At 44.0% G+C, this 13,694-nt stretch overlaps 1 protein-coding gene across 4 annotated transcripts in view; it reads right to left on the reverse strand.

Moving 5' to 3' along the window:
* The window catches only part of WDFY4 (WDFY family member 4), a 613,830-nt gene that overhangs the window by 513,228 nt on the left and 86,908 nt on the right, over positions 1-13,694 (reverse strand). For all 4 annotated transcript variants that reach the window (XM_033941175.1, XM_033941176.1, XM_033941173.1 and 1 more), the window contains exons 3-5: positions 8,239-8,353; positions 5,699-5,805; positions 4,034-4,174 (exon numbers count right to left, since the gene is read on the reverse strand). In XM_033941175.1, the coding sequence (XP_033797066.1) occupies positions 4,034-4,174; positions 5,699-5,805; positions 8,239-8,353 (363 nt within the window). The remainder of the gene's footprint in view (positions 1-4,033; positions 4,175-5,698; positions 5,806-8,238; positions 8,354-13,694) is intronic.

Below are 13,694 nucleotides of genomic sequence, written 5' to 3' on the forward strand. Positions count from 1 at the left end.
CTCCAACTTAGGAATCAAGGAAACTCTTATATCTTGGCATCCCAAGTCCTCTAAATTTTCTTCACACTTCTACCTCTAACCCTCTGTTGTAGTTCCTTCCTATTTCTCCTACTGTAAACCGTGTCGAGCTCTACGAACATGGAGATGATGCGGTATATAAACCTAAGGATTAGATTAGATTAGATTTGCATTTTATAAAGACAGGTAGGCACTAGAGAATGACAAGGGGACAAATTTTTCCCTGTCCCCACAGGCAGTGGCGTACCAAGGGGGGGGGCGTGGGGGGCGGTCCGCCCGGGTACCAAGCCCTGAGGGGGTGCTCCCGGTCCGGTCCAGTTCCCCCCCCCCCTGCGCCGGGTGTCGCGTCTGTGAAACAGCCTGCAGCAAGATTGCGATGCCAGATATCTTTGCCTGCTTCGACTGTTTCCTCCGCCACGGTCCTGCCCCTCCTCTGATGTCAGAGGAGGGGCGGGACCGCGGCGGAGGAAACAGCCGAAGCAGGCAAAGATCTACTGGCATCGCGCGATTCTGTTGCAGGCTGTTTCCCCAGGGCAGTAGCGTACCAAGGGTGGGCGAGGGGGAGGTCCATCCCGGGTGCCGCCTTAGGGGGGGGTGCACAGCTGGCCCGGTCCCTATCGCGCTCCTACCCCTCCCAGCGAAAAGCAGCATCGGCGCCATTATCGAAAAAGGTAATGGCGCCAGGCCTTGGAGCACCAAGGCAGACCGCTTTCTCCCACCTCCCAGCCGAAACCCCGCTGACACATGGCCTATCTCTCCCCCCTCCCCCAAGTGAACCTTTCCGACCCTCCCAGCGAAAGCAGCAAACCTCCCTCCAGTAGCGTCGGCTTATCCTCCCTCTGCCGCATCACTGATGACGTCATCAGTAACGCGGGCAGAGGGAGGAGAAAGCCGCGAAGGAGGTTTGCTGCTCTCGCTGGGAAGGTCGGAAAGGTTCACGGGGAGGGGGGGGGAGATAGGAGGGTCAGCGGGGGTTCGGCTGGGATGGGGGGAGAAGCGGACTGCCTCGGTGCTCCATTACCTTCTTCGGGCAGCAGCAGCGTTTACAATTCGCTGCTGTTGCCGGCTTCAGGCCTTGTTCTCTGCCGGGTCCTGCCTACTTCCAGTTTTCATGAAGACAGGACCCGACAGAGAGGAAGGCCTGAAGCGGGCAACAGCAGTGAATTGTGAATGCTGCTGCTGCCCGATGAAGTTCAGGACATCAGGACATCGGGGAAGGAGCAGGGAGAAATCGGCTGCTGGCTTGGGGGTGAGGGTAGGGAAAGAATCGTGGAAGTGGAGAAATCGGCACGGATGGCTTTGTGCAGGCTAGGGGGAGAGAGAAAGAAAGGAAAAAAAAAAGAGGGGGGGGCCAGGGGGAGAGAGAAAGAAAGGCAGAAATAAGAGGGGTCAGTGGAGAGAGAAAGAAAGAGGGGGACCAAGGGGAGAGAAAGAAAAGGCAGAAATAAAGAGGGGGTCAAGGGGGAGAGAAAGAAAGGCAGAAAGAAAGAGGAGGGCCAGGGGGAGAGAGAAAGAAAGGCAGAAAGAAAGAGGGGGACCAAGGGAGAGAGAAGAAAGACAGAAATAAAGAGGGGGGTTAAGGGGGAGAGAAAGAAAGGCAGAAAGAAAGAGGGGGGCCAGGAGGAGAGAGAAAGAAAGGCAGAAATAAAGAGGGGAGCGAGGGGGGGAGAGGAAAGAAGAAGGATCAGAAGAAGGACCAGAGACTCATGAAATCACCAGACAAAAAAGTAGGAAAAATGATTTTTATTTTCAACTTAGTGATCAAAATGTGTCCGTTTTGAAAATTTATATCTGCTGTCTATATTTTGCACTATGGCCCCTTTTACTAAAACCGCAATAGAGTTTTTTAGCGCAGGGAGCCTATGAGCGTCGAGAGCAGCGTGGGGCATTCAGCGCAGCTCCCTACGCTAAAAACCGCTATCGCAGTTTAGTAAAAAGGGAGGGGGAATATTTGTCTATTTTTGTATAGTTGTTACTGAGGTGACATTGCATAAAGTCATCTGCCTTGACCTCTTTGAAAACCCGCGGAATATAAATGATAATTAACATTTTCTCTGCGTACAGCGTGCTTTGTGTTTTTAAAATTTTATTGTTGGTAGATCATTTTTGACTTGGCCACAAAGGTAAGGGGGAGGGAGGGAGGGGAACTGCTGAGAAGACATCTAATAATCCTTGCAGGCTTGACTGCAGGGAATTATTTTTGTAAAATCATGTTTTGTTATGTGACTGGCATTATCTAGACTTTAATTTCTATGAATGAATAGAATGAAAATGATATAAAATTACTTGCTTGTTTTTATGTGCGTGCGCTGAAGGAAAGTGGAGAGAGAGTGGGCTGAGGATGCTGAAGGGAAATGGGGAAGAGAGTGGGGAGAAGACGCTGATTTATAAATTGACAATTGTACAGAATATTGTTTCTTTTTTTACTTTAATATAAACAATTCAAGGCTTGTGTGGATGGAATCAGGTGGTTTGCGGGGATGGGGACCGAGCTTACGGGGATTAGTCCAATAAAATTGTATTTTTTTATATCTCATTATTTGTTTTATTTTTATTTGTTAATTTATAAAGTGGTGATTGTTATGTATCAGTTTTTTCAAATTTACATCTACTGTCTTTATATTTTGCACTGTATTAGAGGACATGTGTTACTGTTTTTTTGTGGTGTTGCATTGTATCCAGGGTCTGGTTTCTTGGCGGATCAGTTTAACTTTTGTCTACATGTTTCTATTTTTTAGTTTGTGATTATTTCATTTTGGGCGAGGGTGTATCTCTGTTCTGTGTGTATGAAAAAGACATAGTTTTCAGTTGGCATTGACTGCAGGATCAATTGACTGTGGGATCTGGCTTGTTTAGTTTTACAATGTATGTGTTGGTGTTCTAGTGCTCACTGCAATGTTTAAGATGCTGCCTTTTCCTAGGTACACTCTTGTGGTGCGATATGTAGATTGGTACTAAAAATCATATTTTTCATATAGATGGGGGGAGGGGGGGTGTCAAAAAATGATGGGCCCCGGGTGCCACATACCCTAGGTACGCCACTGCCCACAGGATCTCATTTTCCCATCCTGTCCCGGCAAGTTCTTTTCCTGTCCCTGTCTTATTCCTACAAATTCTGTCCTCATCTGCACAAGCCTCAAACATTTTAAAATCATAAGTGTTTGAGGCCTGTGCAGTTAAGGCAGAGCTTACAGGAATGGGGCAGGGACAGCGACAAAACTCATGACGATGGGAAAATTGAGTTCCTGTGGGAACAGGGAAAAATTTGTCCTTGTGTCATTCTTAGTGGGCACCTACTTGTCTTATAAAATTTTCTCCATGTTGCTTTTTTTAAACAAGAAGCCATGGAGATGCCTAAACTGCCATTATAAAATGCAAGCACATGTGACAGAAAATGAACTTTGAATGTAGGTGAAACAACTAAATTTACTGCTCTTCAGCTTGGAGATGGTTTAGGGGTGATATGACAGAGGTCTCTAAAATACTGAGTGGAGTGGAAATGGTAGATGTGAAACGCTTGTTTACTCTTTCCCAAAATACTAGGATTAGGGGGCATGCAATGAAACTACTAGATACTAGATTTAAAACAAGCCAGATAAAATATTTCTTCACGCAACGTGTAATTAAACTCTGGCATTTGTTGCCAGAGCATGTGGTGAAATCAGTTAGCTTAGCGGGGTTTAAAAAAGGTTTGGATAAATTCCTAAAAGGGGTGTCCACAGGCCATTATTGAGATGGCTTGGGAAAATCCACTGCTTATACAAAGGATAAGCAGCATAAAATCTGTTTTATTACTTGGGATTTATCTAGGAACTTGGGACCTGGGTTGGCCACTATTGGAAACAAGATACTGGGGCTTGATGGACCTTCGATCTGTCCAGTATGTCAATTTTTTATGTTCTTATGAGTTGTTGTATAACTATAAAGCAGTGTCTTTTAAGATTATTAGATCTTAAGTGTGCAAACACGAAACAGCTATCCTTTACTCATTAGAAGAAGGTAACTATCTCTTTACCTGAACAAGGAGTTCTTCAGCTGGGAGCTTCTGGTCCTCTAATTTTTCCTCTTCTTGTATAGGTGGGAAAGCAAAAAAAAGATACAGGCACTGTGACAGAACGTCCAGAAGACCAGTCTGCATAATGTTCCTGAGTACACCCTAAAAAATAATGTAAAAAATTTACCAAAAAACTGGAAAAAAAAAGTAATATCAGAAAAAAGTACAAAAAGTAACTGCTGCCTGTGACTTATGAAACAAGGACTTAAATACTCGTATATTAGTAAAGCCTAAATATAGACACTAACTGGCAAATTCTATATAGAATCTGCCTTAAAGTTAGGCATCTAAATTGGTTGAAAGACTTTATCAGCACCAATAATGGCACTTAACACATCAAAAATTGTCACTAATTGGCCTTAATTGAAAGTTAGGTGCCTAACTCGAAAAATACAGTTCTATCAAAGGTAGGCACCTATTCCAAAACGCCTACCTACAGGTGGATGTGGTTAGAGGCAGATCATGGGCGTGTTTTCAAGGTAGGCACCTTTTTTTTTGAACTAGGCACTATTGGGCACCTAACGTAAATGCAGATATTTTAGGCAAGGAAAACCCTGGCTTCAATAAAGTGTGCCTAACGTTAGGACACCTAGCAAATCTAATGTTCGCTAAAGGCAGTGCAAAGTGTGGTTCTATAACAGTACGTCTAATCTTTTATAAAATCACGTTTAGTGCTGCAATAGTTGGCGCTGATTTTTTTAGGTGACCTATATAGAACTAGGTCCTATCCTAATATGGAACCCTGAGAAGACAGGCTTGGTCTGAGAAAGGGAAGAATAAGATGGAACAGCCTTTGTGCATTAAAACTGAATCAGTCTTAAAATTAAGCAAATTTAAAAGCTTAGAGGAGCATAATCAAAAGAAACATCTAAGTCCGATTTGGACATATGGCACTAGATACCCAAAGTCAGCAGTGGTAAAATGTCCATTCTCGAAAAATACATCTAGAATTTTTTTTTTTTCCCCAAAAATCATCTATCTTGACATCCAGACCACCACATTTTTCAACAAAAATTCATCTACATCCCAAATGCCCAGAACAAGACCATTTGGACATGGGAGGGGCCAGCATTGTGATGGGACTGGCCACCAGACATGGCAAGAGAGCAGTGGGGCGCCTTACAGGGGTGCTGCTGGCGCTAGATGTGTTCACAGGACTCATGCAACCCCCTCCCTCCTCTGATCAGTTGCCTGGAGGAGGTTTAGCTGTAGCTTCTGCCGCCTGTATTCACTCAGGTTCAGGTTAAGGCCCAGGAGGTTCACAATGACCATTTTTATCATGCAGCTAATAGGGGCAGGAGTGAATGGGGCTCGCTCCTGCCTCCATCACCTTGCTGGACCACCAGGAATTTAAGCCAGGCCCAGGGGGCCTATCTTGACTGGAAGTGGGGTAGAGAGTAGGAAGGAGGGAAAGATGTGCTGGAAATTATAGTGTGTGAGTGCCTGCTGATATTCAACAACAGCACCCATATCATAACTCCAAGCCTCCCTTTGCAACACCACAACTTGCCCACTTGGGACATGACTGGTAAGTGCTAGTATTCAGCAGGACTGACCAGTTCTCTTAAATATCAGTGCCCGGGCATTTAAATCATTTTGAATATCAATCCCTATATTTTTACTTACATGATCTGTCTGGGATAACAGATATACTGATTTGAGCAGTAGGTAGCCTTCATTTTCTGCTTCCCCTTTCCTTTGAAGGAACTGATTTGCCACCCGTCGTGCTTCCTCTGTAATCACAATGTTGTGTACAGTACTTCTGTTATTCAATACCATTACACTGTACAAGTCTAGCAAGATGTACTAGAAGAGCAATTGCTTAGGTGAGCTATGATCATAACTAATAATATAATTTTATTACATTTCTCTTCAAACAATGTTGTAAAAAAAAAAATAATCAAAAGTAATCAATGGAAACAAGTCACGTAAATCAAGTAAATCACTATAACCAAGACTTGTGTGTAAAGAACAATCAGGTGCTTAACTGACTCTCAGATGTCTGCTCGGGTGAATCATCAAAGATTTCTTTTCCCGGTCAGCAGGAGAGGTATCATTCATTGAGTACAGTCTAAGCAAAAACAAATAGTGCTCAAAGAAACTTAAACTAAATAAATTAAATGTGCCAGTGAAGCTCAAAAATCACACTTATCTTGACTTTAGAGTGAAAGCATTGCAGTTTGCTGAACAATTAGAGGAGGTGGACAGAAAACGAAGACTTTTACAAAGAGAAACATGTTGGATATTTAAATTAGAGCAAACAAAACAAAACTGCAGATCTGTACAAGACGTAGGCAAAATTTATTAATGACAAAAAATAATATTTATTAATGACAAAAAATTTTGTATATGCAAACCCTTTTACCAATCAAGGGAACCCGACACGGTCCGTGTTTCGGACAACAGGGCACTACATTCAATTGTATCATTAAGACCCATAGGACTGATGGTATCCAGTTCAATGATCCAATATTGCTCATGCAAATGAAGCTACTACTATGCAGTATTTTTGTGATTTTTTTATTTTCTCCCTCTACTTTTACCATGGACCCCTGACGAAGGTGTGTCCGAAACACGGACCGTGTCGGGTCCCTTGATTGGTAAAAGGGTTTGCATATACAAAATTTTTTGTCATTAATAAATATTATTTTTTGTCATTAATAAATTTTGCCTACGTCTTGTACAGATCTGCAGTTTTGTTTTGTTTGCTCTCGGTTGTTTTTGACTGCAGTTTAGGTTGGACCTTCTTTTGTTCTTTTGCTTCGGGATATTTAAATTAAACACCTTACAACCGATAGGACTGAATGCCTCTGTGGAGTGGACTTCGTTTTTGTAGAAAACATCTTTTTGAATCATGTATAATGAATCATTCTGAATGAACTATTGCTTTAAGTTCTTTGATTTTTCAGAGTAGTGGCTCTGCGCAAGCGTGTTTTAATGAGCTTTGAGTTTGGCAACTGTTTAAAAGGGCATGCGCCGGCGTTTGCCGAATGCCAGCGCCATTTTGCCTCTTTAACAGAGTGAACCCGCACAGTAAGTGTTTCACCCGAGTGCTATATAGTTAATACTATTTTAAGATATTTTTAAGGTGTTTTAAACTTCTCATTTGGTTTTTTCTATTAATGCACTGTATATTATGATTTTTCATTGCAGATTTTGACCCCCGATGAAGCCGCTATTGGCGAAACGGGTCCCCATAGGGTTTACAGCAAACTGCAATGCTTTCACTCTAAAGTCAAGATAAGTGTGATTTTTGAGTTTCACTGGCACATTTAATTTATTTAGTTTAAGTTTCTTTGAGCACTATTTGTTTTTGCTTAGACTGTACTCAATGAATGATACCTCTCCTGCTGACCGGGAAAAGAAATCTTTGATGATTCACCCGAGCAGACATCTGAGAGTCAGTTAAGCACCTGATTGTTCTTTACACACAAGTCTTGGTTATAGTGATCCAAAAAAAAAATAAAACAGGATTATTGGAAAGTGTATCAGCTCTTGACCGATAAAGTTTTGCTGTTTGAACAGCAACGTCATAGAACTTCTCTTTAAGTGTTCCCACCCCGTGACTTGCTCCTTCTTACTTGTGACCATTAGCTTTGCTTTGGACACCAGTTTTTTTTTCTCTGCTCACTCTAAACATTGACCTGAGCTTAGTGCTCTGTTTATGTGATAGAGAAATCAGCCTTTGAGACTCTTGACAAAGGCATAGTCGCCGAAACACTGTCGGTGTCGAGTCTTTGAGACTTCGCAGTGCTGCTACTAATAAAGCAAACTTTGAACTTTACACCTGTGGCTGAATTATTGATATCTCATCCTCACAACTAGCAGATGATCATTATTGCAGAAAAAATAAATTTGGCCATTTACTGGCAGTGCTACAAGTGGTCTTAACACACAGGAAAGACTCGTGTTGGGGATAGGGCAGGCCACCTTTTAGCACTACTTAGTAAAAGGATCCTTATGGCTCTACTGCAATTTAAGGGGTCCTTTTACTAAAACTTAGCATACACTAATGGACATTAGCGTGTGCTAAGTGCAATATAACCCATAGGTATTAGATAGTATGTGCAGCATTTAGCCTCTGCCATCTGTTAGCTCATACTAAGCTTCCCCAAAGTTTGTTTATCCATAAAGTATTAATAAATTTTAGCACTTTGTTTTATTACCTGCAGGCTTGTTTGATATTTTCTTCCTGAGTTCGATTGCAAGAAGCCTGGAGAGCTCAGTTGCCATCAGATGAGTATTAGGCAGAGATAATACCTCCCCTGTACATTCACATGCCTGCAGAAAAGCATTTTTACATCATGTCAATTAGACTTTCTTAGTACTTAATAAGTACAATGTGATCTTGTTATTTGCGTATACATAAATTTGCTTATTTGTGCAAAATAAAAGTGTAATCCATTTTCACTATTCACTGGCATTTTTGCTTATTCATGAATCAGAATAGGCTTGGGAGCCTTAGGTCCCTCCTGGGGGCGGGGCCTTGGGCACATGGTCAGGTAGGGCCCCGCCCTCAGGAGGGACCTAAGGCTCCCGGGCCTATTCTGATTGGCCCAGGCGCCTTAGGCCCCACCAGTAGGCGGAGCTTTGGGACGGATGGGCTAATCCAGCCTCATTCCGTCATTGGCTGCCTACCGGACAGGCGGGTTTGGCTCCTGTCTGTCCGGCCAACTACACAAACGTACGGGGAAGAGGGGTGGGGGTGGCGTGGGGGGTCGGCCAGGGGGGTCACGGGTCGGCTGGGGGGGCGGGTCGGAGGTTCTTGGGGGGGCGGGTTGTTGGGGGGGGGGGGTTTGCGTCGAGGGCAGGAGGGCCTGGGATCCCTCCTGCCCATAATGTAGTGTGGGTGGGGGTAGGGGGTCACCGTGGCCAGGAGGGTTTGGGCTCCCTCCTGGCCCAAACAACTAGTGGGGGGGTCGCCAGGGCAAGGAGGACTTGGGCTCCCTCCTGGCCTGAACAACTAGCGGGGGTGGTCACCAGAGCCAGGAGGGCTTGGGCTCCCTCCTGGCCCGATATTGTCGGGGAGATTGGGGAGTCGGCGGGGCAAGAGGGCTTGGGCTCCCTTTTGCCCCGATCGTGTCGGGGAGTCGGGGGGGGGGCAAGAGGGCTTGAGCTCCCTCTTGCCCCGATCGTGTCGGGCGGTGCCGCGGTTGGCTGGGGCAAGAGGGCTTGAGCTCCCTCTTGCCCTGATCGTGTTCGGGGAGTCGGGGAGTCGGCGGGGCAAGAGGGGCTTGACGTCAGAGAATGGGCGGGACCGCTGGAAGAAGCAGCGCAGGCGCAGGGCTCACAGAAGGGCCGGGACCGCCAAGAGGAAGCAGCAGGACACCGGTAGGAGCTTCTATATGATGGGGGGGGGCCGGAGGCTGTGGGGGTGCGAGCGGTCCTTCAGGGTGGGGGTGTGGGTGCGGGTAGGAGTGCATGCGAGCGGTCCTTCGGGGTGGGGTGCGGGTGCGTGCGAGCAGTCCTTCGGGGTGGGGGTGCGAGCGGTCCTGCGGGGGGGGTGAATCGGACGTCGGGGGGAACTATGTAAAAAAAATTTTGTACAACGCGCTCACGTGTATAACGCACAAGGTTATGCACGGTTTGTAAAATCTTGTATAACGCGCGTGTTATATGCGTGAAAATACGGTAAATTGGAAGGGAATTCCATGTTTGTGGAGCTGTAACAGAAAAGATAGATTGCCGCCGTGTGTTAATAATTTTGAGAGAGGGAATGTGTTAGTCTGATATGGTTACTTGATTGGGAAACCAATTTAGGTGAAGACCCAACTAGAATTCCAATTTTGGCTATGGCATCCTCAGGGGATTAGCAAGAAACTTGAGTAGAGTTTGATCCACAATTCATAAATCTGGACAATATGAAATGAAGAACTCGGGGAAAAGTCTGATGTGTGATCTTTGGGCTTTGTGCAGCGCATCCGACAGCTATCAATTGGTTTAGTTGAGTGATAACTCACTGTTCACTGGCATTTTTTGCTTATTCATGGTCATGCAGAGTGTGATCTCATGAGTATGAAGATATCTGTAGAGTTGTGTGTATTGTTACACCAAAAGATTGTTTAGAACACAGCTCTTTGTTAATGCTTTCCTATGAAAATGTTGCTATTTCTGATTTTCCTGTAAGATACAGTGCCAACGAATATCTGGGTTTTAACTTCTTATAGTTTTATTGCCGAATGTTTAATTGATAAGATTGTCCATTGTTTGTTCTTATCCATGCGACTAAAGGGCGATTACATTTCTCCCTCCGTATTCATGATTTTCAGCATTCGCGGTTTCAATTATTCACGGTATTTTAGCTTGCTGGCTCCTCCCCCCAAATTACTTTCAGCTTGCATAGAGAAATCACTGATTCCAACCGTTTACAGAGAAAATTGCTGATTCCCAGCACTTTCTATATTGTGTTTTGCCTCTCCTTCAGGAACAGGCCAGGTCTCTCACCAATGTTATTCGCAGTTTTCACCATAGTCACGATGGTTTTTTAATAGAAAATGTGAACAACATATGAAAAAATTATTTGCGGTTGTTTTCTGTATTCATGGTTCTGTTAATCCCTATCATAGCGAATACGGAGGGAGAAGTGTAGATATAGTATATTATGTGTGTAACCAATATGTTAACCACATAAATTTATGCAGTATATAAATTTTTAAATAAATAAATAACCCAAAAATAAATAACGCTGTTCTTTACAAGAAGGGTACTTAAAATGACAACTTTATGGTTTTAGATAGCAAAAACGTACAATAAGTAGGCTTGCATGGGAACCCTAACCCACTTTTTTCCCTCAGGAATCAATTGTTCCTTATTTGCATTTTTAGTGTTCACTGGCTTTTCTAGGAGCCTAAACCCAGAAAATAGGCTCCGGTTAGGGCACTGGTCTTTAAACCACAAGGGGCCACCGCATGTGCGGGACTGCTGGGCACGGTGGACCACTGTCTGACCAACAGCGGCGATTCTTATGTTCTTAACGCACTGTATGTGCTTTCCTATTGAAACAAGAGCAAGTGCAGGAAAAAAAATAACAAAATCAATCAATGCCTTTAAGTACTGCCCAGAAAACTGGCAAATCTAGTACACTAAAAAGAGAAAAGAACTCTCAGAGCTCTTCATTCAAGTAGCCCCTCCGCTATTACAACTTTTTAAAGCCTTGAGCCAAGCGTTATAATCGCTTGTCCAAGAAAACTCCCGTTATAAATTTTTTTTCACCTTTTAATTTCTAATTTTATATCAGTGCTCAAAATGTCATCTTATCTTAATAATAACTTTAAAATTATAGTTTTAGGGCATTTACCTCATAACAATCCAACGAAGGCCCCTGTTTCACTAATCCTGCATCAGGGGAACAATCCTTGGTTGGTAAATGTATTCAGCAAGCTATGTTATCCTAAATTGCAGTTTCTTGGAAATTAAGACACTTGTTTGATAAGTTTATTACTTAGTGAGTTTTATTATTAAAATTCCATTTTACAAATATTTGTATTTTTTACTGCTATTATTGTATTTCGCTGATTGTCCAGCTCTTTTTAGTATAAACCGCCTAGAACTTTTGGTTATGGCGTATAAAAAGAATAAAGTTATTATTATTATATTTTATATGCCATTACTTGGAGAGAAGAGTAGCCTATTGGTTAGTGCATATTAGAACTCAACATAGATGAGCAGGCTGGCTAACTGGAAGGCCTAGTTCAAATCCTAGCTGTTGCTCCTTGTAGCCTTGGGCAAGTCACTTAACCCTCCTTGCTTCAGAGACAATGGCAAACCACTCCTGTATCATGCCACGAGAACATCTAGAGGAGTCCCTCACTGGTGGTCACCAGAAGTCAAAACTGACTCAAGGGCACATCTGGATCTGAACACTACATTTAACATGACTTACAATCTTTTTCAATGGCTCAAAGCCTCAGCTATACATCCAGGTACGTTAGATAGACTGTGAGCCTGCCAGGACAGATAGGGGAAAATGCTTGAATGCCTGGATGTGATCTGTCTTAGAAACACTGATAGTGCGGAATAAAGTGTTATAAATAAATAAATGCAGTAGCGTACCAAGAGAGGGGGGCGCATGGGGGGTGCTCCCACCCAGGGTGCTCAGCCTATAGGGGGGTGCACAGCTGGCCTGGCCCCTATCGCGCTCCCACCCTCCCAGCGAAAGCAGAATCGGCGCCATTACCTAAAAAGGTAATGGCGCCAGGCCTTGGAGCACCGAGGCAGAACGCTTCCCCCCCCTCCCAGCCGAACCCCTGCTGACCCCTCCTATCTCTCCCCCCCAATGTGAACCCTTTCCGACCCTCCCAGCGAAAGCAGGAAACCTCCGTCCAGTAGCGTCGGCTGCTTCTCTGCTTTCTCCCTCCCTCTGCGCATCACTGATGATAGTCATCAGTGTTTAAGATGCTGGCCTTTTCCTAGGTACACTCTTGTCTGTGCGATATGTGGATTGTTACTAAAATCATATTTTTCATATAGATGGGGGGTGTCAAAAAATGATGGGCCCGGGTGCCACATACCCTAGGTACGCCACTTAATAAATGTATGTACTTTTAGACTTCCTCAGTTGGCATCATGATTGTTGCTGTTGTCCAGGTCTTGTCAACATCTAGTTAGGTAGAACCGTTGTTTCAGTTCATCATGCTGTGGTTTTCTTCAGTGATGTGATGACTGAACACATCTGTTCTACCTACCGAGATGTGGCGAGACACAGGACAACGGTACCAATCAATATACAATTTATGATCCTTTCTATAGGCTCACAGACCTATAATTCCAAAAATCCGCATAGTGTCAGACCACATACCTCTCAAAGATATCAGTAAAACACCCTCAATATACATTTCAAGTTCCAGCTCACCAGTTCCATCAAACAAAGCTGGAAGATCTACTTCTGCTGTTATCCAAGTAAACTATTCAAATCACCGCCCTGTCTATTTAGATCTACCTAAACAGTGATTAGCGCTATTACCGCTAAGTATCTCATATTTCCATATGTAGCATAAGACTACTGATAAGGGCATCAATTTGTAGGTGGCACCAAGCAGGGAGGAGCAAAGAGGGATTGCCTTCCAGGCACCCACTGGGCCCCAGATAAAGGATCATGAGACTGAAGGTGGGATCTTCGGAGGGATGTCTTGAACAGTGTGGGGGGAGCTTGACCCAGGGAGAAGAAACATTTTAAAAGGTTGCACTGTGATCCTTTTAAACTTCAGGCCCAGGAGCATTGACCCATGGCTTTAGGATAACTCTTCTTGTGAGGTGGCTATTCTTTAACCATAGGGTTCAGCAACCCGTGGCACTAAACCAGATAGTGTCACTGAATACTGACTCTATCCAGCCATTCCCTAACCAGCTTCGGTTGAAGATTGCTTTTGGCAGAACCACAACTAGCCTAGCATGTTTCACATCTCATTACTGCTTAGCTTGTGGCAATTTAAGTATCACCATAGGATTTTTAAGTCAGGCGGTATTAAAGCCATTTAAGCTGCATTAAGAGTCAAATAACAATGAATTCCCCCTAATTTTTGCTTCAAACATGCAGTAAGTACAAAACATCACAGTTTAATGAAAGGACCCCATAATATTGCAATATTACATCCAGTGGCGTACCAAGGGGGGGCGGTCCGCC

This window comes from Geotrypetes seraphini, chromosome 4, assembly GCF_902459505.1.
Source record: "Geotrypetes seraphini chromosome 4, aGeoSer1.1, whole genome shotgun sequence".
Taxonomy (NCBI): domain Eukaryota; kingdom Metazoa; phylum Chordata; class Amphibia; order Gymnophiona; family Dermophiidae; genus Geotrypetes; species Geotrypetes seraphini.